Raw genomic sequence first — 26,178 nt, 5'->3', positions numbered from 1 at the left:
TCACTGACTAGGGAAAGGAGAAGATTATATAGGAAAAGACAATGGGTTAAGCAAAGGAATTGCAAGACGATAGTGTTAGATAAATTGTCAGAAGGAAGACTAAAGTGATTCAATTTATGAGATTGAAAGTAAACCAGAATTACTTGGTAGTTGCATTTGAATGCAAGGCTAAAAAGTTTAAACTTAATCCAGCAGTTACAAGACCAATGCAACAGGTTGACTGGGAAGATTGTATATAGAGGGGCCAGTTTTATTCTGTTGTGTTTTGTTGACTGAGCCTCATGTTTGAACTAGGAAGATGCTAATGATCATGGCAAGGAGGAGACAGATATAGACATTCCAGAGGGTGAAGTGACCAAATATGAGATTCTATCACAGATAAGGTGGAGGCTCTGTTCTCTCTACAGTTTAATGTGTATGCATCCCAATACATACAGGGGCTGCAGTGGAGACAAGAGCCCCAAGTGAGGTTCCAACATGCACCTCCTCCAACTATCATCTCTGAAAGCAGGCTGGTCCTTACTATCTTTACCATCCATGGGTGCATTTACTATGAAAGCCTGTATTGTAAGGCAGTTAGTAAATCACTGGTGTGTATTTTAATGGATAGCATCTTATCAGCAAATAAGTAATGTGAAATATGCATTTTTACTATATTTGGGTTTTTCTTCAAAACAAAATCATTTCATACTCATTACAATTAGACCAAACAACCCAAAAATATAAATTGCATTTAAATACTAAAAAATCCATCAATGTTACATGGCAATTGCTACTTTATTCAAAGAAAAGAATCCCTGGGGGGAAAAAATCAAATAAATGCCCCAAATTTGGACAGATTATGGATTTTTCATCAAATACTGAGAAACTCTGTTAAGAAAGTCACTGTTCTAAGTGCTAGAGGGATAATGAAATGGTTGATACATTGTGTCAATGTGGGAAGTTTAGCAGCCTAAATAAGTAACTCAGCAGTTCTACATCTTAGGGTGTAGAGGACATGCCTTAGGACGACTGCTTATTCTCCAATATGCTGTAATGGTTGATTCCTCATGTCAATTTGAGAAGTTTAAAAGCTTAGCTAAGTGACTTAACAGGAGGCCACGGTCATCACTTTATAAACATCCTTAGCCTGTGCAAGAGGAGGACACGGAGATGGTGTGAGTGCTACACTCACTCTAGGGTGGGTTGCCTGCTTACAATATAAGGGAGGAAAAAAGACTTTCTCTGCCTCCCCAGTTTTTTCTCTCATTGCTTTTGCTGTCTTCTGCTGCCATGAACTATTGTCCCTCTGTCGTATTCTATCCTGTCTTGGAGCCAGATGATTACGGATTAAAACCTCCACAAACTGTGAGCTAAATAAAACTGTCTCCATAATTTTGGGTGTCAGGTATTTTGTCCAGAAATGACAGAAAAGTAATTAAGACAGACACAAAATGAATGAAAAAAGAACTCTTATGGAATGAGGCAAAGGTGGAGCGCACAAGGAGAAAAGTCACATAATTTTAACAAGACAAAATGTGATTAATTATAAGAGAAATTTCCGAGGTGTGCTTTGAATTTCCTAAGGAGGAGAATTTCTTAGCTTCTTGGGAACTATCTGGCCATGTTTTGTGGAAGAGGTAATATTTAAATTGGGCCTCAGTGAGTGAATGCACATAGGAGTGGCTAGAGTAGGATGAGTGGTGTATTATGAATGATAATGATAACCTTGAAAAAGCCTTGTGTGTACAGGGAACACAGCAGCCCAGAATAGCTAGAATGTAGGTTATAGCAATACCAATAAGGATTGTAAGAAGCATTTGTTTGGCAATTTCTATGTGCTGAGTACTATTGTGCATGGTGATTTGAAGCATTACTGGCCCACTTTATAGCTGATGTGCAGATCATTTAAATAACTGGCTCCAGGGCCTATGAGCCCACACTCAACTAGTTAGTCTCACTCCCTTCATAAGCTGCAGCCATGTAAAAGCATGCACACAGGGATATGCGGCTGTGAAAGGATGCTGGACGGGCTGAGGAGGTGTTGCTGACAATGTGAAGAAGTTTTAACTTTTTTCTGTAGCTAAAGTAATGGCACTTTTGGGTTTGGAACACTATATTGTTTACCATTATAGATTATATAATGGAATTTGACCATAATGGTCTTTAGTAATGTAGTAAGGTAGAAAATTTGCCCTTTGCAAATTCCACCATCATCTAAGGAACGTTAAAACCTCTAGTTTTTTTTTTTTTATAAGACTTTGCATTCTTCAAGACTTTTTCTTTTTCCTTTTCCTACTTCATTTATTTTGATCATCACAATGATATGTCATTTGCCCCTCTATTGGTAATATGGAGAAACATGTTCCAAACTGGCATTGACCTTGTCAAAAGTGACACAGGCAGGGGGCTCAGGAAGGAGATGAGATGTCTTGGAGCCCAGTTACTGCACTATCTTCTGCTCTCCCCTCCCCCAATTTTCTCTCACCAATGACCCCTTGGTGATTGAAGGCTCAAAGAGGCATGAATGTGTGTCTGACTGATGCTGAAGAATCAGTCTCTGATACAGAAGAGAGAAAAGATCCTTTCTGATTAGAGAAATGGGCCACCCTCTGGCTGACACCGGCAGGACCAGACTACAGCTGCTGTGCTCTTCCATTGTGAGGAGGGAGCAGTCTCAGCTGGCCACCCCTACAAACTCCCTGTTCGGACTGTGGGACAGATTCCCGGGGTTTCTATTTTAAAGACTAGGCTATTTTAAATTAAAATGTTAACCTACAACCTCCCCCCTCTAAATTATTAATAAAATAGGATGCATACAATTCTTGGCCAAAGAGAAGAAGCCACTGTTTCTGAATTCACCACTATTCTTTGACACATATTTGTTTATAAAATATCAATACTTGTTATCTCAAAAACTTTCTGCTGTGTTTTGAGCCAATATCTAGCCATGGGGTGTGGGGTGGTTGTACATTCTTGAGAGTGATAGTGTACTTCACTATATTTGCTTATATTCTGCAAATGGTTGTTATGTCTTTGGGATGCCAAAAGAAATGACAAAAAATTTGGCAGTTGGAATAACAGAAATGTAATCTCTCTGAGTTGTAAAGCCTAGAAGTCTGAGATTCAGGTTGCTAAGTGCTGTGCTTCCTAACACTGGGTGTAGTACTTCCTAGCCTCTTCCTGGCTTATAGTGGTGACTGTTAAAATTTAGCGTTTCTTGCTTTCAAATACAACATATACAAGGCAAAATGTCCCTCTGTTATTACATGGAGGTTCTTTTCTATAAGGACATGAATCCTGTTGGGTTAAGGTCCACCCTAATGACCTCATCTTGACAAAATTGTACCTGCAAAGACCTTGTTTCTAAATCAGACCATTCATTCAGATACGAAGGATTAGGGTATTAACATTTTTCTTTAGGGGACATAGTAATAGATGTAACCAATTTATAACAAATATAACCAATGATTAGTGTTCTTCATTTTACTAGGATTACTTATGAACTGATCACCTTACCATGATTATAAATGTCTTAGAGGTATAAGTTGAGCTATTTTGCTACTTGCTATTTGGTTAATATTTTGACCCTCTTTGGTAAATCTATACTATTTCTTAGAATAATTGTTTTAATTACATTCTGTATGTTCTCTATTGAATTCTTATCTTTAGGAGGGAAGGGGTCATATCTGGCTCATGTTTACTACCTCACATAGTTTGCACAGTTGTGGAAAGGAAGTACTGCAGAGTGGTTAGCCTTGTCATTAGTGGGTTCTAACGCTGGCTGTCTTAGGCATTGGCTGTGTAGCATGCTAGTTTCGAGATCCACATCTGGAAAAAAGAATACATATATATATATATATTTTTTTTTTCCTCATGGTTTGCACTATATTTAGTACATTTAGCACATTGGCTACCTGTTGTAATTACTTAGTAATCACATGTGGAATTCAGTTGAAGAAGACCATATAGTATAGTGTCATAATTTTGCCTTGCAAAGTCTCTATCTCCTTCGGCAAAACTGCTACATTTCCTGCTACATTTCTTGGACTTAGTTTTTTTAACTTGCTTTTTACCTGTAAATAAAGAAAGTTAGATGAGGTGATTCTGAAGTTCCTTCTTATATTCTGTAAATTCAGCTAGTAGAATCTACTTATGACTTTAAGAATTTAAAAAAGAGAGAGAGAAAAAAAGAGAGACAGACACACAGAGACAGAGACAGAGATAAAGACAGAGACAGAGACAAAGAGACCGAGCTTAACAGCATACTTTATTCTGTTTTTACTGGGGATTCTAATAAACAATATGTATTTATAAAAGAGAAGCATATTGTTACGGATTTCTCTCCTGTGCTTAATACTTTGTACTGTATTTATTTGACTTATTATTTTAAATAAATAACATTCAAGAACTATTTCTGCCTTTTGTGAGTCAGAATCTGTGCTAGGTTATGGGCACACAGAGGTCACAGACTATTTTTTCTGTATTAAATTTGAATTTCAAAGCAATTGTGGTTTTATATCTATATAAAAATTGTCAGTAGGCAGGGAAAGAAATTAGAGGATTCTGGTTTTCTAAAAAGTCATCTTATTGCTACTTGGCAGTTCCTCGTGCCTCACACACAGATATACACAGCGTTTCTAGGTTGTGAAAACAAAGACGGAAAGGGGAGGCACGTCCTATCAGCTGGGCACTTCTCTGCTGATTCAGTCACTGTGTTCAAAGACAAACTCCTTACAGGTGGCAGAGTTAGTTCAGGCAGCAGATGGTGAGCAGATTGAAGGGAGGACTACTGGGGAACCCTGAGGTGAAAGCTCTCTCCCTGGAGCTGGTCCATTTGGATGTGATTTCACATCTTTATCCATTCAATTGGATTGAATTTGGAGCCAGTCTAGTTCATATTGAGCTGGGATTTGAAGAAGGAGGAGAAAGGGAGGGGAAGAAAGGAAAATACAAAGACAGAGAGAGAGAGAGAGAGAGAGAGAGAGAGAGAGAGAGAGAGAGAGAGAGATCGGTTTGTGAAAGTAGTGTTATTGACAGAACAAGCAGTGAGGGCACAAGCCCTAAGAAGGACCTGCTCTCTGTTGTAGGTGCAGGAGGCACAAGGCCAGCACAACAGGTTCTGCCAGGACATGCAGGACCTTCAAGGACAGCTAAGCAGTTTGGATTTTATTCAAAGGCCAGGGGAAATTACCTAGAGCTTGTGGGACTGTTGTGTTTTTCCAAGTATCGCACAAAATCCCAGTCCCCGAACAGGTTTCTTGCTAAGAAGTTACTTTCTAGGGCCCCATAGACTTTCCCAGTGCAGCCGGGTTGACTACCCACACCTACTAGATAGAGCTGAGCCTGAGGGTGACGCGGGGTGTTAACGTAAGAGGAAGGAACACAGTCACTTGTTTACCTTGAATTTTGATGAAAGATTTGGTTTTGAAATGTAATTGTGTGTGACTCATGGAGGAGGGTGGGGTAATAAATGAATTAGTAAAGAACTGCCATTTACAGACCGGGTTTACAACAGCACAAACTAATGTACTTTGCTTCCACAAAAATTTATTGCCTGTGATTGTGTTCCTCTCCTTCACTGTGTTGTGACTTCAGGAAACCTTTCTGAGGAAGAATTTTACATGGGTGGGAAAATCGATAGACAATAGATCGATAGATCCTATGAAAGGATTGTTTAGAAGGACACAGGGAAAATACCATTAAATGAAATAGAATTTTAGCCTGCCAACATTTAGTGGATAAAATATAATTGAGATGATCAGGTGTGATTGTGTACACCGGTAATCCCAGTGCTCAGGAGGCCTAGCCAGGAGAATACCTGCAAGTTTGAGGCCACAAAGGCCACCCTGGGCTACAAAGTTTAAGTCCACCCTGAACTGCATAGCAAGATCCTCTTTCCAAAAAAAAGTCTCAGTAAGCATAAAGAGAAATATGAAGACCTACAAAGCCTTATGATATTAAAACGTCACTGACTTGTTAAAATTTTTCTAGTTACTGATATTTTTAAGGTTGATCAAATAGTATATAACATGAATGCAGACGTATATAAAAGGTCCAAACAATGATAACATCCACTTCCAAAGTCCCTCCCTCATCCCTCCCTCAGTTTCTCCAATGATTTCACCAGAGGTGATCACTGAGAACAGGTTAGCACGTATCTAATCCTTCTTGTATCTGTACCTGTTTGTGCACATGTATTAGTACACATTAGTCAATTCCACATTGAACAAAATGTGGAATTTGGGTCAAGCTCTCAGAACTCTTGCTCCATGGCTGGCTGGGTCCAAGGCAGGCACATGACGACAAAAGGGCACGGAGGAGCCAAGGTGTGTACCTCACGATTCCTGGAAAGTTGAACTCAAAGAAGACTGTCAAATATAACAAAATCTAAAGTGAGCCAGCAAAGTGCCTTTTAAGGCCTTTGAGTGCCTTAGAAGGCATTACTGTGGTGATCTTCCAAATCCACCTGACAGCACAGTCAGCTGTTCAAATCAGCAGATTAACCCACTGAGAAGTGTGGTACCTGCATTATCTAATTATCTCTCCAGAGCTTCTTAGTGCAGTCAGGCTGACCATTAAGATTGACTGGAACAATATACATAGGTGATACTTCCTCAAAAAAAATAAATAGAATTATACCACATATGCTGTTCTAGTTCCCCTACGTTTTTGTCTGAAAAATATTCAACTACATATGAATATATATTTTGTATTTTTTAATGGATGCAAAGAATTCTCTAAATCAGCTACCTTAAATTGGGCTGAGAGAATAGCTCAGTGGTAGATTATTTGCTTAGTGTAGTGAAGACCTTAGCATGTGTCTGATCCCCAGCAATGTCAAAGAAGTACTTTAAATTATTTTATAACATTCCAACTGATACAGATTTTAAGCTTCATTTTCTTTTGAATTTACAAGTAATACACAAGAATCATTCTTGTATTGCTTTTGTCACATGTAGGAATACCTGTAAAGGTTCACTTCCTAAAAGTATAATCACTTAAAAGTAGTTAGGCTGCATGTTTTAAAGTTTGTACTGTGAAATTACCACACTAACAAGGTTGTATGAATTAGTCCTTCCAAAAGTGTTTCAGTTCCATTAAACTGCAACTGGGTATATCTGACTTTTTGTTTCATTTTGTTTTGTTTACTGGATGGGCAAAAATTAGCTTTTGAGTAACAACATGCATTGATGATTCATGGTCCTTCGGCACAATATTTGTTCATAGCCTTTGCTCGTTTAAAAATGTTTTCCTAAGAAATGCAATTTTAAGTACTCGTATATTACCACCATTTAAAAAATACATCACAAATAATTTCTTGCTGTCACTCAACTTTCATCTTTGTGCATTATAGACTTTTTGGAGAGAAATCTTTCATTTTTCTATAGCTAATACACTATGGTTTTAAAAATATATTTTATAAAAATCATTCTCAATTTAATCTCATTGAAATATTCTATGTTCTTTGTTTTTTATTTTAAAGAGGATAAATGAAACAAAATTTCAAAACAAGATAAGAAACAGTGGTTAATACATTGATCATTGTTTTCTTTAAATTAGTTAGCATATAATATATTGCCATTTAATTGTCCAAACAATGTTGGCACAAACTTTTCTTTTCAATGAACTAAGAGAAATTAATAGTATAACTATCTTAACTATGATATATATATATATATATATATATATATATATATATATATATGGTTTGTTAGTTTTTGATTTTGCTTTTCCATTCATTCCTTTCTCCATTCTCCCATCCCAGTTTCTCTTTCCTTTTGAAGCTTCATCCCATTTCACAGTACTGTTGTACATTTTGGAGTGCTGGTTTGGTATTTATGAATTTCCTCAGGTGTTCTTTGTCGTGAAAGTTTCCTGTTTCATCATCAATATTGAAAGATAGTTTCAAGGAGTACGTCAGTATGGACTGGAGGTTGTTTTCTTTTAGGACTGGAGATACTTCACTCCAAGTTCTCTAGGACTTAAGGGTTTGTGTTGAGAAGTCTGCTGTGATTCAGATGGACTGTCCTTTATAGGTGATTTGTTTCTTTTTCTCTAATAACTTTTAATATTCTGCTCTTGTGCTGAATTTCTGGAATCTTGACTATTATGTCTTGGTGTAGATTTTTCTTTTGATCATGGCTAATTGATGTTCTATATGCCTCACTTAACTGTACGTCAAAATATTTTCCATGTTAGGGAAGTGTTCTGCTATGATTTTTTGGACAATTTTTTAAAGTGTCATTTTCACTCTCTTGCTTTTTCCTTGACTATAATCAATGTTATGCTTCTATTATTCTCCGGTGCACCACATAGCAGCTGCTGGACTGATTTATCATGGTCCCTTGTTATTTTAAAGAAATCTTTCTTTTCATGATTACTAGTTGCAATTCATTCCTATATGAAATTCTGTACTCACATTCGCTCATTTTGCTGCACGTACCTTCAATGGAGGCTTTCATCTCCTTGTTATCTGTTTGAATCTGATTCATTAATTCCATTTCTTTCCTATGTTGGGCATTCATAGCTTCTTCTTTTTTAAGCTCCTCTATTTCTTTTAGTGACTCTAAAGTCACTAAGCATAGCTTTCATTATGGTCACCAGCTCTCTAGTTATCTGAGAAATTGTTTCTGATTTAACTTTTTTTTCTAGAGCCTCATTTATCTGTGTTGTTGCTTCCACTGTTACCACTATAGCAAGTGCAGGTAGGTGGCTTTCAGATTTTTCTGCCTCATTGTTCCCTGGTTTGCATTTGGTGAGCTGGAAATCTAGGGTTGTGTCTTGTTTAAGTGTCTTCTCATTTTCTGTTTTTTAAATTTAATTCCTGGGTTGATGCTTGCAAATTGTCTATGGAGAGTAGCTTGCTAGTATTTAGAACCCCTAGGAAATGTCTACTCAGAGGTCTCTTCCAGATGTAGTTGGCTTTTGGGTTTTGAGTCTGTTGGAAAACTCCATCTCTCAAATTTATTGTGCTACCTATTTGCTACCTATTTGGCTCAGCTCCTGGTTCTCTGGCACTAATATGTGGTATTTTTATGATCCTCAGGCAATCTCAATCTTGGTATACTATGATGAACAACTGATTAGAACAGTTATGTCACCTTGGCTAAAATGGTACAATCAGCAATAATAATAGCATGAGACACAGGCTGGAAAATGAGAAACTATGGTAACTATTAATTTGCCACCTTTTACTGTATGAACTAGATTTGTGGTTACTTAACAAAATCTAAAAGGAATCAGAAAATTGTAGGCAGTAAATAAGCCTTCAATATGATGATTTTTACCCTCAGGGGAGACAATTTAAAAGGGGATTGGGAAAAACACAGAAATAGAAAAAGATAACGGGATTAGAAACAAGGCTATAGGACACAGAAAAATCATGAAACTTTTGGGAAACTGGTGAAGAAGACAAGAGGAAAAGATAGAAGGAAGAAATAAAAGCAAGAACAGAACAGCAGTAAAAACAAAAAAATAAAAACTGTGTTCACATAAAAATAAGAACAAATAAGAAAAACCCAAACCAAACCAAACAAAAAAAATGAGAGATAGTGGGAAAAAAGAATAATACAATAAGAAAAAAGAGCCCATTTTGAAGCGTGTGTCTGCTGTAAGCAACATGGGCAGACAGAGTCTAGATCCAAGTGGATTAATTCCAGCGAGCCACACATAGCTTTATGGTGGGGTGGTGCATAATCCCAGCAAGCCTGCACCTTTAGTTCCACTGAATTTCAGGCTGATTTCTGGCTGTGGAACTGGAACCATATTTGTTCAGCCTACAAACAGTCCATGTGTCTCCTGCCCTCTTGAACTCAACTCCCTGGCCTCCTGCTGACTTGAACTTAACAGCTTGATCTTGTCAGTGGGAGTCACTAGATGAAAGTTGGAAGTTGTTCTTATACACTAACAACAAAATCACAGAGAGAGAAATAAGAGAAGCCACACTCTTCACACTAGCAACCAAAAAAATGAAATATTTAGGAATTACTCTTACGAAAGAAGTGAAAGACCTATACAGGGAAAATTATACTACACTGAAGGAAGAAATTGAAGATGATCTCAGAAAATGGAAAGACATCCCATGTTCACGGATAGGAAGAATAAACATTGTGAAAATGGCCATTCTCCCAAAACTGTTATACAGATTTAATGCAATCCCAATAAAAATATCATCAACATACCTTATAGATCTAGAGAAATCACTCCTAAGGTTCATCTGGAACCAGAAGAGACCTAGAATATCAAAGGCAATTTTAAGCAACAAAGGCAAGGCAGGAGGCATCACAATCCCTGACTTGAAGTTATACTACAAAGCAACAGTAGTAAAATCAACATGGTACTGGAATCAAAACAGAGCAGAGGATCAATGGAATAGATTAGAAGATACAACCACAACTACAAACACACTCAACCACCTTATCTTTGATAAAGGAGCCAAGCAGGTTCACTGGAAGAATGACAGTCTTTTTAATAAATGGTGTTGGAAAAACTGGCTCTACATTTGCCGAAAACTAAAACTCAACCCAAGCCTATCACCATGTACTAAATTAAAATCTAAATGGATTAAAGATCTAAATATTAAAACAGAAACACTAAATCTATTGGAAGACAAATTAGATAGAAGACATAGGGGTAGGTAGAGAATTCATGAACAGGACTCAAACTACACGGGAAATACTTCTCAGAATCAATAACTGGGACTACCTCTTATTAAAAAGTTTCTGTAAGTCAAAAAAAAAAAATCTCCAGCATAGTGAAAAGAAAACCCACAAATTGGGAAAAGATCTTAGTGAACTCCCCCTCAGACAAAGGACTTTTGTCTAAAATATATAAAGAATTTAAAAAAAATCAGACCCCCAAAATTCAAGGACCCAATCCAAAAATGGACCTCTGAGATGAATACACACTTCTCAGAGGAAGAAATACAAATGGCAAATAAATACATGAAAAAATGTTCATCATCATTGGTTATTAGGGAAATGCAAATTAAAACCACACTGAGATTCCATCTCATTCCTGAAAGGAAGGCCAGGATCAAGAAGACCAACAACAACAAGTGCTGGAGAGGCTGTGGGGAAAAAGGAACTCCCCTACACTGTTGGTGGGAGTGTAGACTGGTACAACCTTTGTGGAGGTCAGTCTGGAGATTTCTCAAAAAGCTGGGATTGCAAGTCCCATTTGTTCCAGCTATTCCACTACTAGGCATCTTCCCAGAAGAACTGAAAGCACATACCAAAGATATATATGTGCACCTATGTTTACAGCAGCACAATTTGTAATTGCCAGATCATGGAAACAACCCAAATGCCCATCAACTGAGGAATGTATAAAAAAGCTGTGGTACTTCTATACAATGGAGTACTACTCAGCTATAAAGAAGGATCACAATGAAGTATTTATCAATAAATGGGCACAGCTTGAAACCATACTCATAAGTGAACTAAATCAAACTCGCATCTGTGAACTCCGAATAGTTTCCCTAGTGTAGGAAATGAATCAAATATATAAAAATACGTGATAACCATGATTCCCTATTATATGGCCTTGAAGCCTTATAAAATTTTAACTCATTAATTGGAATGGCTTTATTCTGGGCTGTTTGATATTATGGCCGGTGATGCAATGAACAGCTACTTTGAAGAAAATAAGACATAATAACAGCTAGTGCCGATTTAATACCATCTTGTCTTAAAGCCGTACCAAACTATGGTTCTTCTGTCTCCATTGATTTTATCATGTTGTAACTTGCTGGATTTTATCGTATGTGGTAGTATAAACAAAAATTGTTATAGGCAAAGAGATAATATTGAAACCATTGATCATTTTTTTCCTGTTAGCTGGTTCTAAATACTCTACAATGCTTTCATCCACTTGAATGGTGTTACACAGTCTTGATATGTTTGATGCTATAGCATATGAAGTTATATTCAAATATTTCAAAGAAAAAGACACTATGGTAACTACTATTAAGTTGGGTTATTTGGTGGTGAAGCACTAGATTGCTGAAAGTGTTATGCTTTAACCTGTATTGTTATGTTGTTATGCCCCCTTTTATCTCATCCTCTCCCTTATTCATTAAAAAATTATTTAATTTCTTTTTTAAAAAATATATCAACCAATAAAAAATGCTCCTGGTTCTGTAGGGAAAAAGAAACCCTTTACAACTGTTGGTTAGAGAGTAGATTAGTACAAACACTGTGGAAATCAGTGTGGAGATTCCTCAAAAAATTGTGATTAGAGGTCCCATTCAACCCAGGTATTCCCCTTCTGTATATCTTCCCAAAAGGATTGAAAAACATCACACCACAGTGACATATGTGAAACCATAAGGTTCAAAATATACAATAGGCACTGTGAAATGGGAAGGAAACGGTTCAATAAAAAGAAGAAACTAAGATAGGGAAAAGAGAAAGGATAGAAGGGAAAAGAAAAAAAATGCAAGTTAGTTATACAATTAGTGTCACTTAGTTCACTGAATAGGAAAGGTTGTGCTAATATTGATTGAAGAAATTTTTATGCCCATATTTTGTACTTGAGTGCCTAAAGATAATGATGTGTAATTTGTCAACAATTGTTACTTTTTCATTATTTTGTTGTGAAAATTTGTTTTACCTTTTCTTCTTAATATTAACAAATAAAGTAATAAAAAAAGAATTTGTGTCTTATGATCTTTTAGAGGAGGGTCTTTAATGACTTTTTCAATATTTTCCTGACTATTAGTGTATTTACACTTTCTACCGCATGATACACACACACACACACACACACACACACACACACACAAATACATATTTTACTTGCATTTTGTTTTCTTGCCAAAATAATTAAGGTTCTACTTTTTACTTCTACAGGGTTTGAATGAATTCATATTAACAAATTGTCCATATATTATAAGCAATCCATGTTATTAATATTTTTCTTTAAGGTGAGACTGATATTTTTAAATCTCATTTTATAGCCATAAATATAAATTTATAAATATAAATGTACATTGATCTTTGTGTTTATACTTGACTGGACATATTCCTAAATATTTTATTGATCAAGTAACTAAAAAATAGCTGAAAATAGATGAAAGCCTTTAGGCAAAGGGAATACTCAGGTTAATAAGTGGTCAGTCAGATATCTGTTCCAGCCATACCCGTGCTCAGACACACAGCTGCATAGCAAGATACAAATGTAGCTCAGCTCAGTTCAGTCAGAATTTGTGCATCACCTTATCTTGAAAGTTTCATGAAAATAGAATGTTGTAAAGTTTTAGACAAATCCCAGAATTAGGTTTCCTTTAATCTATGGTTATGCAAGTTTCTTTATTCCTCAAAAAGGGAAGCATGCGTATGGAAATTGAGAGAATAGTCGATGCCGACACCTTGCTGAGGGATTCAGTAGCCATTGCTCTTCCCGTACTATATGCAGACTTCTGTTGGTTTCATTCAGTTTATTTCTATTACTTGACTAAATCATGTGATTTAGGAAAAGAACACAATATAATGTAATTAAAAGCAGAACTACTGTGATCAATGTCAGCCTGGTAGTCTTAGAATCTTCCTTTTATGGCTTTTACCTCCTCTCTCCCTCTTCCCTAGACAATTCAAAAGGTTTTCTAAACTTTCTAAAGACCACCTTTTAAAGACTCAACCCAGTGTAACACAATTACAGAGCATCATTTGCGTATGCCTTCTGAAAACTATACATATCCTTCCTTACTGTCTCCAAGGGGCCCGTATACTACTTCATACTCACCACGGACTGTCTTCAAGATCACCTGTACCATGTGCTCACCATGCTCAAAGCATTCTCACTAAATGCAAAGCAGGCAAAATGCAAATGGAACTTTAAAAAATGTAAAAAATGATGTGAGAAGTGGACCAAATACTAACTTGTAAAGATACATGCTTTTGCATTTAAAAGAATAGTTGAGATTATCTCACTTGGTTGTTTCATGAAAAGCTCTCTAGGTACTCTAATCAATACTATTGATGAATTTAGTGGCTTATCTCTTGGATAATATTGTTATCTAATTATAGCTTTATGATTTGTTTGAATTAAATTTGAATACAGTAAGTTAGAAAATTGTTTCTTGTACTTACGTTGAAACTATAACAGATAGCTGTGAATAAATTAGGCTTAAAATTTTTCTTTGTTATTCTTCAGTATGTCACAATCCAAATCAAAATTTGGCTGGTATATAGACTAGGATTTCTAACATATGGTCTTCAGGACCTCTGTTTCTGTTATTTGTCTATTTTGAGCTGCCTGTTTTTTATTCAGGGTTTATCATAGAGCTTTAGTCCACCCTTTTCTAAAGAAATCAGTCCTTTTTTAGAGATTTGTATTTATAATCTCATTGATTCACAATGAGTATTTTAGGAAGAGGGAGACCCATCTACCTCAGCTCAAGTAAGATAGGGCAAAGTAATTGTCAGAGTTGGTTTGCTCTGTTATATGAAAATATCCTTTGCAAATTTATACTATGGATTCTAATCTTAAATATCCACATCTGTGTTATAGTGACCTATCTTCTACTTTAGCCTAGGTGATCAAATAAAGACAAAGTCTTCTCATCCAAATAAAAGCAAAATGCCAAAATAGTACAAACAAGTGAACAAGCCAAACATAATACTATGGTGTCTTGTGAAGCCAAATAATATCTTCTACAAATAAAGACAAACAACCAAAATAGAATAAACAAGCAAACAAAAAAAAATTCCAAATGATTATCTTAACAGCACAAGGACACAGAGAACAATTTCATTTTTTAAAACAACATTAAACTTTTGCTACTTCTACCCTAATGCTTAGATGAGCTGGGTTAACAGAATGTCCAGACATTGTCTCTGACAAAGCTTTGCAAACCCATCTTGATGTACTGTTGAGAGAGATTTCACACATTTTCTAGCCATTAGACTTCTAGAGGCATTTCTGGAGTATATATGGGCATTTGGTGATGGATAGGGTAGTTCATATAGAATTACAGTTATTTTCTTTGAAATTTTCCATACAAATTCTTACTACTTAAAACAAATTCAGTAGCATTAGCTTATTGTATATCATGTTCTAGGCATGGTCTATTCCTCCCTAAATGCTTTTGTTTAGATATGAAAAAAAAAAAAAAAACTGAGGTTCAGAGAGAGTGTTAAACAGTTTAGGCTGCCATCACAAACACCACAGGGTAATACATACCATTGCATGAGGAATACTATGTATCATGTGACTTTAAACAACAGGAACTAATTTTCTAACAATTCTAGGGGCTGCCGAGGCACGGACTGGGGGGCTGACCAATTGAGCATGTGATGAGAACTCTTCCTGCCTTATCAAAGGCCACTCTCTTGCTACACTCTCACACAGTGAAATGGGAGCTCTCTGCTCTATCTTCTTACAAGTGCACCAGCCTTGTCAGGTCAGAGATTTACCCTTATAACTTCCTTTCACCTTAATTATCTCCTTCTAGGCTTTGTTTCCAGTGAAAGTCATATTGGGGATTGGAACTTCAACATATTGGTTTGAGGGGACAAAATTCAGTCCACATCCTTTAAGGCAGCAGAGTCAGAATTTGAATCTAAATTGTAGTTTTACATTGGAATCCTCTTGTTAGCCTCTTACAGCTGCCTAAAATCTTTATGGACGATGAAATAGATAGCTAAGTCTTTGCGAAGCCCTTTCAACCTTTCTTTTCTGCTGAAACCTTTCCTAGATTCTAACCCCACAGGGTTTATCTCATTTGTGCCTAAGAGTGACTCCTACGGAGTAGCACTTCTATCCATGCGTGAACAAAATGCTCCAAATAAGAGGAATGTTCACCTCTTCAGTAATGAAATACTAATTGTTTCTTGTCTTTTGAGGCCGAATCTCACCATGTAATTCACGTGGGCCTCGAACTCACTTTGCAGCCCAGGTTGGCCTCAAACTCATAGTGATGCTCCTTGCTCAGCCTCCCAAGTGCTGGGATTACAGGCAAGTGCCACCATGCCCAGTGAAATATTAATTTTTGAAGATGTGGAATATATATTTTTAAAGAAGTTCTGTCCTTATTTCTCAGATGACCTTTAGGGAAGATTATAGCATTTAGAGATTATGGACTCATAGTACATATATTTCCTACCATTATAATTTTTCTTCCTTGATGTTTCAGAACAGTATTTAAAAATTAATATCATTTAACATATACTGCTCATATGCTTTTTTGTTAACAAACATTTAACTGAAATTTAAATGTAAAATGACTTTTTAAAAGATTACTCTTGCTGGGCGTGGCAATGCACTCTTCTAATCTCAGCACTTGAGAGGCTGAAGCAGGAGAATCTTTTGCAAGTTCGAGCCCAGGCTGGGCTACAAAGCCAGCCTGAACTGCATGTTGAGATACTGTTTCAAAAATACAAAAAAAAAAAAAAAATTACTCTTGCCCTTAAGAAAATTAGAGGAAACCAGACATTAGGGAAGAGAGACTTGTATCCAAGTATAGTATAGTAGGTCTCAAACATAATTGAAAAATATGATCTAAAACTTCAAAGAATGAAACTACATAAGAATTTTGGATTCGTTTTATTTTATTCTGTGGAAAGTGAGGCACACTTGAAGTCTTTTGAGTTGATAGATAGCTTGAACTGATCCATTTTCAGAATCACCTCTAAAAAAAGGGAGATTAAAGGGGAAAAGAGCCCAGGCTATTATAGTTGTCCTAAGGTAAATTTCAAGCAAAAGAGAACCTTAGAATACCTTTGTAAGACAAGTGTTTAATGTTTGGAAACCTCGTTACAAATTAAATATTAGTGTTTCCCTATACTTTATCCCTTTTTATCAGGATGCTACTTAAAATTTTTAATAAATATAGGTCCTGACAATCAGAACAGAAAACTTACCAATAAGAATTGACCAGTTCATAAATACATATTTAACAAGTGTGACCATATTGATCTATATTGGATACACATCAGACCCACCTTTGACTCTTACACTCATGGATCTTATGATTTATTTGAAAGAGTCCATTTATTAATCAAATTCCATGTGTTATATAAGTAATTTTCCAATTTTGTAATGGTTGAATTCTGTGATATATGGCTTAAGATCAGTGTGACACACTGAATTGACACAAGTTTAGTATTCATCAATAAAACTTTATGCCAGGTGGCCTATATGGCATCATATTAGGCAGATTTATAATTTTCACTTGGTATTTTGAAATATTAAAACTATTAGCCTAATTTCTTAAAGTTATTAGGGGAAAGTGGACTGATGTCCTCCATTAATAATATTGATTTAAACTACACTCCCCATAGCCCTGCAATACTCTGGAGCAGTCTCTCTCTGACCCTCTTCCCCTTTCCTATTTTATATACACACATGTATGTACATTTATCTTACATGAGTATCTTTATGTATCCTACTGCTGAAGTCTCTACCACTCCTGTTTATATTACATATTTACATATTACATATTTATGTTACCTACCTGGCCCCTCAGGCATACGTAATTATCATCTCTGATTTAGATCTCTCTTTGTTTTTGGAGCTATCATTTGGCCCATGTCATAATCCAGTTCCAGTAGTATAGATAGTGCTGTGATAGAATTCCAAATATTTCTGAGTTTTTCTCATGGTTTGAGACACTGTTTAAAGGGAAGATTTTACTACTCATATTTGATGAACTCTGCTTGAGGTGACGTCACCTTGACTTTCACATTCCATTTCAGCTGAAAGCCTTTTTATGCATTTTAGATTCTAGTATTGACCTTCCAAATAATTTTTTTAAAAGAAAGTTTGACTTTTTGTGCCAAGTACCACTTCTCTTTTTGACTTTTGTTTTGATTCTTCCTTCTCTTCACTTCCTCTGCTCCTCCCCAAAAGAACTGCTTTCAAAAATACGTGCCTCTGATCTATGTTAAAAAAAAAAAAAAAGCAAAAAAGAAAAGAAAAGAAAGGAAGTTAAAGCACCTGTTGTTTTGAGTAGCCTAAGATGGCGTCCTGGTCCAACTGCATTTCAAGGACCAACTGCGGCATCCTTGCTCCATCTTGATGGGCTTGTTGTCTTCTGGCTGCTCCTGTCCTCCCTCAGGACCACTTCCTGATGCTGGAGCAAAGTGCGGTTTGAGCTACAGCCAAAACTGTGCTGTCAGTGTTGTCTCTCTCTTCTTCCTGCTCTTTATTGTGGTGAAGGATAGTTTAGCAAGGACAAAGAATGCAGCAGAAGACAGGTATTGAATGGCTGCAACCCAAGTGAGAGATAGGATGTCTTTCTGATGAACATTAATGAACTGGGGCATGTTTCAGGGAAAGTACATTAAAAAACTTCATGAGAGAGCATCATGACCAGCACCTGTAATTGTTGCTTATAGCCACAAAAATTGAATGTTGGCACATTCTAGCTTCTGCCTTGCACTGCTAACGTTAAATAAGAACATAGATGGGAAATAAATGGCAGAACTGGGGAAATTATGTTTTTTTCCCTTAAAAAATGGCAGATGGTCGTTGAACATAAATAGCCATGAAACATAAAAGTATATGAGTTCTGGCTGTTTGAGGGAGAAAACAAAATAAATTTAATTTTTTTAATTGTAAAAGATTAGCTTGAGGTTCTTTCAGGAGTTAAAAAAAAACACAGTGAGTAAAGGGAGTGAACTGCAAGATAGCGTTTGTGTAACCAGCACCTCAACCACAGAAGTCACATGGGCCCTTTCTGCTTGCTACTTTTGATCGCCCTTCAGAGGGTTGAACATTTAGCTTCCCCCATTCTGCAAGGCAACTCAGCCATGTGCCAGATGGATTAATCTTTATGCACAATGTCTTTACAAAGGCTTCTGCAGCAGAGCAGCAATGGCAATTTGGTGGACTACTGCACTGGTCCTGCGTATAGTTCTTTCCCCACACTCACAAGCAGTCTCATGATGGATGATAACAGGAGGATTCAAATGCTGGCAGACACAGTGGCTACTTTGCCTCGGGGGCGAAAACAGGTATGGTTGCTATTTTGTATTCATATTCTCTTGAGACCAGAGTGATGCTTGTCTGGCTTCAGGCTAAGAATGTTACTTTAGAGACTTTGGAATTAGTCACTGAGTATGGGACAGGGGGAGGTGAGATGCACTGGAAACTAGTGGACCAGTCTAGAGATTTGACACCTGAATCAAACACACTTTTTACTTTTTAACAAAGCAAAACTTTAAAGATTCGTTTTTCTTACTTAAAGAGGTGTTCAGATAAAATGAAAATTATTTCTCATAACATAAATGCAGATGGTTTATATGTGAAGCACTGTTCTCCCCTGACCCCCTTATTCTCATTGATTCTTGTCCTCACATCTGCCCTCTCTAGCTTTGATGGTCATTTTACTTTACAGTCAAAAGAAAATACTTTTCCTTGAGGGCAAATTTTGTTGACACTAGCAAATACCTCTTGCCCTGGGAACAAGGCTTTTTTCCGATAGGTGTGGGCCAGATAGAGCACTAAGCCACTTACTAGCTGTGGGATCTTGAGCAAGTCATTTATCTTTCTAACATTCAGTTTCCTTTTTCTAAAATGAAGCTAATAATAGAAGCCCTAGTTGGGGTCACATACAGCTTCAGTATGGAAATGCACAGTGTCTAACACAGTGACTGACACATAGTACTCGTTCAGTGAGGGCTACATTATGCTATTTTAAAATTTTACTTAAGGATATTTCTCTGGGGATGAGAACCAATGTAAAAGCGATCTGTATCTAACTGAATTTATTCTGATTTTATTTATTTTTCAATTTCTAATATGCAAATTTAACCATATAATCTGTTTACAGATGCTACTTATATATACTTATCGTTTAATTCTAAGTATATATACTTGTTAAATAATTATTGCTTATATACTTGTTGTATAATTCCAAGTGATGCTTTGACTTTAGATATAGCATATATTTAAAAAATATTTAGAATTTCTGTAAGTGTGAATTTTTGCCCTTAAATTTCAGGTGTATATCAGGTGCTCCTCTGAATCCTTCTAATTTTAAGACTAGAGAGTTATAATCATTTTTCAGTGATGTATATGGCTGATTCATTCATGTTTTTCACAGTTAAAATGAGAACATAATTTGTCATATTTTAGATTATTGATATTTCTGAATCCAAAGTAATGAAAATTTCAACCAGTTTGCAAACTGTATGAAAACAAAGTAATGTAGGAAACACCAATATCTTTACTGTTTTCAGATACAAGGCGATCCATTTTACTTTCTATTTTTCATAAAGCTATCAGACTATATTTGGTAAGTCTGTGATTTCATTTTTTTGGTAAAATAGTTACTGCTCAAGCAATGCTTTAATTTTTGAATTCAGGAGGCAGTATGAATATTATTATACCATATAAAATGATATAAATACTCTCAAGTAACTCAGTCTCTGAGTGTAAATTTGAAGGCTCTTATGTATTCCGGAGTAAGGGAATAATTAATGCTGAGGCTCAGGACCTGTGCTCTGGGGTTATAACAACTCAATAGTGTGTCAGGAAGACCCAGTGCATGTGTAGGAGGAGAGAAGACCACAGAACAGGTTGCTTTGCTTAACACTTGAACAACTTCCCCAGAGAAAGCAGACAGTTGCCTTTGGTATCTACAAGGGATGGGTGCCAGGACCCTCCATGGATAGCAAAAATCCATGAATGATAAATGCTATTATAAAATAGCATAATGTTTACATATAGACTACACGCGTCCTCCTGTATACTTCAAGTCATCTCTAGGCTACATGCAATCCCAAATACAATGTGAATGCTATGTGAATAGTTGCTGAATTTTATTGTTTGGAATAATGACAAGAAAAACATCTGGACATATTACTATAAGTTTCTTATTTTCTTGCTTTTGATTATTTTCAATGTGTGGTTGATTGAATCAACACACGCAGAACCTGTAGGTACAGAGAGCTGACTATAATTTCACCAACACAAAGGCCAGTGAATCTATTTGAGCAGTAGAGGTAGGAACCTTATTTTGAAGAATATGACAGATTAAAGAGTTAATACTAGTGTTGTGCGAGGAAATTTTGCAGTAGTTGGAGAAAGGAAATGAAGCAATGGAAAAGAAACAGAAAGATTTGAATATCAAAGATGGAGGAAGCAAATCTGGTTTTAAGCCTAACTGAAGATGACATGAGTTAAAAAGTAAGTTAGTAGACTGATTATTGAAGGAAGATAGTAAGAAAAATTTAGGCATATGAAATCTGTGTGTGCATGTGTAGTATGTGCAAGCATGTACACAAGAGCTCGTATCTATGAATTTATATTTTTTAGTTCTTTTCTTTCTTGTCTCATATTAATTCAAATGATAAATTTCCCTTCTTCTTACTGATATAAAAATTGCTTTTAAAAAAGCAACACTAAACCCTTTGAACATGATACTTTTGATTCAATACATTCATCATCAATGAAACTTAATTGAAGTTTATCACAACGTTTCAGAATGTTCCATATGGACATTCACTTCCTGTAACTGAATTTTGGAGAACAATCACCCTTTTGGCATAGATTGAATGGCAGGCAATAAGATCCCCATGAGGCAATCCCACAGGCAGGTGCGTCTCTCACTGCTGTTATTTTCAAAACTTTGAGGATTGACGTCAACAATTCATACTTCTCGTTATTGCTGGCTTTTGTTTCTGCAAAGCTATATCTGGTTAGTCTCAGTTTCAGCTTACTCTTTAGAATCAGTTGGGTGTTCACATTCACAATTGTTTAAAAATGGATTTCTGGTGTGAATATTATTTCAGTGACTGCATTTGTAGGAAGTGCTGGACATTTCAGAAGAACTCATTTAAGCATAGTTTTAGGGGAAAAAATTTCTGCGATGGAAAATTTTGTAGGAAAGAGGTAGAAGAAAGGCAGGATTTTTAAACGTAGTGAAGCCAAAAATGTAGTGATTCTGTCTGACTACGCATTTTTATGGGTGGGAGGTTGTTTTTAGAAAGAAGTTTTCATTGACTGCTGGAGTGAGAAGCAGGGACCTGATACACAGGCATGACACTTGACTGTGTACGAATGGTGCCACTATTCTGCTCTCTTTTCCTAATTTTCTTTCTGTTAGAAGTTATGACTGGATAGGCTGTTCCTAGAGGGATGACTTCACATACAATTCTAAGAAGCTGGTGGTAAATTTTGTACCAGGTGCATTTTTGTGTTGGGTCTTGGCCTTCGGGGAGTTTTCATGGCATTTTATCACATCCATCAAGTTCTATAACTAGCAAGGGTGTCCTGTCTAGTTCCGAGGATTTGATCATGTCATGATGGTTTTGGGTAGAAAACTGTGCTCACTTCACTAACTTGAAAAATATTCTTTCAACCATAGAGTCACATGTTTAGAGAAATATCCAACAATTTTTCTTGAAAAAGAGATCCCCAAACCTGTTATTAGTCCTTTCTGGGAAGCAGCAACATTCTGTGTAGGTTCATTAAGGGCTTTTCAATTTTGGAAATTGAGCTTCATTATTCTGTTATATTTTTGAATAGTCTAGGGAGCTTTACTATCCCAGTGCTCCTGACTTCAAGTGGGGCAGGGACTATGTCCACAGATCAATTGGAGAGTGAAGATGACACAGGGGACTGGAAGAGAGAGCACTGAATTTTGAGATTTTTTTGAAACAAGCAGTAAAAACATCCCTTGGTCATCTCCTTTCCCTTCTACCCCCTGCCCTTCTCTGTGAATCAATATCCTCCGCTTATCCCTCCTCTAACTTTTTCTGGAAATGTGTGCACAGAGTGGGGATAAGGAAGTGATAGTCTGCAGTTTAGCAGCAGAGGAGGCTACAGTGTTGAACTTGGAGCTTCTCTGAGGCCAGCTAACTACCTTGCTTTACTACAAATTTCCCTAACTTCTGCAAACTGACGGCTAAAATACTTGGTCTTGGTTTTCCACTAAGAGAGACTTGGGAATCACTGCATAGTAGTGGAAATTATATTTTGAATATTAATGCCCCTTCTTTTAAACCATCTGAGTAAAAACAGAACAGGCGTCATAAGTTCAGCCTCAGCCATCGTTATACTTAGTGGTTATCGAGGAGTTAAGATCTTTGTCTATTCAGCAGTTGTAACTGAATGTGTAGTTTGCAAGTCTGCCAAATTGCAAACCTAGATTTCTCATATTAGATAATGTGTAATAAAAGACAGCTGTTGCCAGCATATGTTGAGAGTTGCACACCAGTTCCTCATTCATGATTTGTGGTGCTAGCATAGAGCTCTGGGTTGTCTGGGGAATATTCATTCCTCTGGTCCCATCTTCATATAGGACTGCTCACCTTAGGGTAAACTTTTTCTGAAACGCAAGACCTTTGAAAAGACCTCACAATACACTTGGTATTAGGCACTGTAGTTTTGTGGGCAAGCTAAGCTGAATCCTGAGAATATTTCTATGTTGCCTCAATCTGACAGCCCCGATCAAAATTAAACAGTATGTGTCAAGTTATGACCCATGTCAGATAATTTGATGGTGCCTAATTTATTTAAATTGCTTGTTAGTTATGTATCAGGTGCCTAAAATAGCTTTGTGGCTAGTGCAGAATGGAAACTAATTTATAATTTGAGCTGGTCTGATGTTTCTGTGTCACTGATAAACTAAATGAATCAGTGAACATCTATACTGTTTCTTATGTTGTTAGGACAGTACTTTCACCTTTAATCAGTTAGGCAGAAAGGTTAGAGGATGGAAGAGGACTCCAATCTGTTTTATGGATCTAAGTACTTTAGATTTGAAAACTTTGTAAATAAAATGACTTTTATTTAGAAGACAGTTTGGAGGAAATCTTGAATCTATCATTTTTGACTGCAGGTTTTGAAAAATGGCATTTAAATTGACGAGACTGGAAATTTTAATAATTTGTTAATTCATGCCACTATTTATTCATTTAGTAATTATGGGTTTATCATTTTACTCTTTGTTTTTTTCTATGTTTTTTGCTGTTTTTGGATATGTTTCCCTATTCTGTTTGTTTCCTTTCATGTTTATATGTTGCTGTATGTTTTTCCTTTTTTGTGATTTTTTTCTCTATTTAACTTATAGAAGAACAAGGTTAAAGGATGTCTTGAATAGTTTGTTGAGTCTCACCATTCACTTACTTCTCTTGTTTTCTAGTAGTTTATTTCTGTCTGCTTCTTTCACACTTTTTATGTTTCCATACTATTCTAGGCCCTGTGCTAGATCTGGGGTAAAATATAAAACAGACATTCCCTAAGAAGCCCAAGGGATAGAGATGATTATCTACAAAAGTAAAGTGTATGTTATTAAATACGCCCTTCATATTAATATACATATATGTATACATATAGAACTTCATATTTATGAATATATGAATAACAGAACAAATGCTGATTATAAGAATAATATCTTAAAAATATAAGCCCAACTCATCATTATATATGACTGAATTCAGTATGGCTGAACTAAGTAATTTACAATTTGAATTAAAGGTGGAAGAAAAGCCAGATGAAAAGAAAGTATGAGCACAATAGAATTCTGGGATTGAAAATGCTAGAGAATATTGATTTGCTTGCTCTCTTAAGACTCCTAGTGTAACTGAGTGGTTTCCATCCTTGTTTGTACATATCAAGTATATAGGTAGCTTATAGCAAACCTTAAAGTAGCTGTAGGTATCCCACAGTTAGTCCTGAAAAAGCAAAAATAGATGCTTTTAACAAGTCTAGAGAATCTTTTTGGGTTTGTTTTAGTCTTTGGGGTAATATTAAGGAATTAAATTTTCAACTTCCAAAGTGAGAAATATTATCTACATCACATCTATGAGATGAGATCACTTTTCGAATTACATTAACTTTAATGAATGTCAGTTGAATTCCTAATAATGGGAATCCCAGAAAATTTGTGAGACTGTTGGTGTTTGGTACCTGGAAATTCAAATTCTGTGTGGGCTTCTGTGTAACTTGTTATGTATGCATTAATTTCTTCTATGCACTTTTCTACTTCTGGTTTTTATCTTATAATTTATTTTTATTTATCTGGACTATCTATTGATTTGTTAGTACATATTTTGCTTACCTATGTTAACCGTGTTAAATTGGCAGTTAAAAACCATGGTTTAGCTAATAGCATAAGTGTACGTTTAGGACTCTTGGAACAACATTTGAGGAAGGGTGAATTAACATTTCTTAAACAAACAAAACAAATATAAACATCTACAAACAATCCCTACATAATAAGTGCGATATCTTCTTGACTACCTTTCTATTTACAATAGTAGATGGCATACTGAACATTTATGTTTATATGATTTTATCCAAAATGTACATTGGGTGAAGGTGATATTTACACTATCTGTATCATTCTTAATACCTTTCCTTTTTTTGCCTGGAAATCTTATTACACCCTTCAAAAACTATTGCAAAAGTAAATCATAACCAAAATGGAAATGTTTTTGTCCTTAATTTAATCTGAATTATGTTTATGTATGTAAGTTGGTTCTTTAGAGACTATTTTATCCTGCAAAAAACAGAAACATTGAACTATCCATTAAATTCAGTAAATTTCATCAGGAACTCTAAAAGCTGTTGCACACCAAGTACTTGAGTACCAGGGTTTCATGCAATTCTATGGGTGTTGTTTTCTCTGGAATTTAGTGTGATGGTAAATTATTGTGGTTCATCTTTTAGAGGCTGTTTTAAACACAGATTAGAAATGAAGCACTGTTGAAAGCTTTGGAGTTCTGGCACATTATATGAACTCTTTTGCCACAATGTCATACTTTCCAAGTTCTTCTAATCTTTCAAACAGAATGCCTAAAAGTCCTCATTCCCAATTCTGCATCTTTGCTGTCATCAGAAAATGGTAATTACTGCCTTTACTTAACAATTTCCCAGGAGGTGGACCAAGGAAAGTTATACAATGTCCTTTGTGATTTACAATAGTCTATAGATGTATCTTAGGGACCTTAAGATAACTGTATACTTTTGTTATTTTTCAGCCTGCTTTGAGTAGATCAAGTTCTTTGGGTGACTTTTCCTGGTCTCAAAGGTAAAAAGATTCACTTTATTTTTTGTCTTTTGACCAAGAAAGACTGGGGCATAGCTCTCTAGACTGTTGGTAATATACATATACACTATACTTTATAAACTGTGATAAATATATTAAAAATTTAAAAGTGCATTATAGTAAAAGATACGTTATCATTAATTCTCCTCAGAATGCTCTAGATCATTTCCAACCCATTTATCCCATTACTGTGTCAC

General features: G+C 35.9%; 1 protein-coding gene across 3 annotated transcripts in view; it reads left to right on the top strand.

Moving 5' to 3' along the window:
- Positions 1-26,178, top strand: part of Cytip (cytohesin 1 interacting protein) — a 69,915-nt gene that overhangs the window by 25,567 nt on the left and 18,170 nt on the right. The window contains exons 3-4 of one of the 3 annotated variants that reach the window (XM_013142630.3): positions 18,779-18,938; positions 25,914-25,963. In XM_013142630.3, the coding sequence (XP_012998084.1) occupies positions 18,867-18,938; positions 25,914-25,963 (122 nt within the window). In that variant the 5' untranslated portion in view covers positions 18,779-18,866. Of the gene's footprint in view, positions 1-18,679; positions 18,939-25,913; positions 25,964-26,178 lie in introns of those variants that run through there. The other 2 variants (XM_003478686.5, XM_013142631.3) reach the window with 2 other exon arrangements.

The sequence above is a fragment of the Cavia porcellus genome, unplaced genomic scaffold (assembly GCF_034190915.1).
Source record: "Cavia porcellus strain 051 isolate PalLab524CR breed Dunkin Hartley unplaced genomic scaffold, mCavPor4.1 scaffold_12, whole genome shotgun sequence".
In the NCBI taxonomy this organism is placed as follows: domain Eukaryota; kingdom Metazoa; phylum Chordata; class Mammalia; order Rodentia; family Caviidae; genus Cavia; species Cavia porcellus.
Note: the sequence above shows the minus strand (reverse complement) of the source record. Positions and strands in the feature narration are given on the sequence as shown.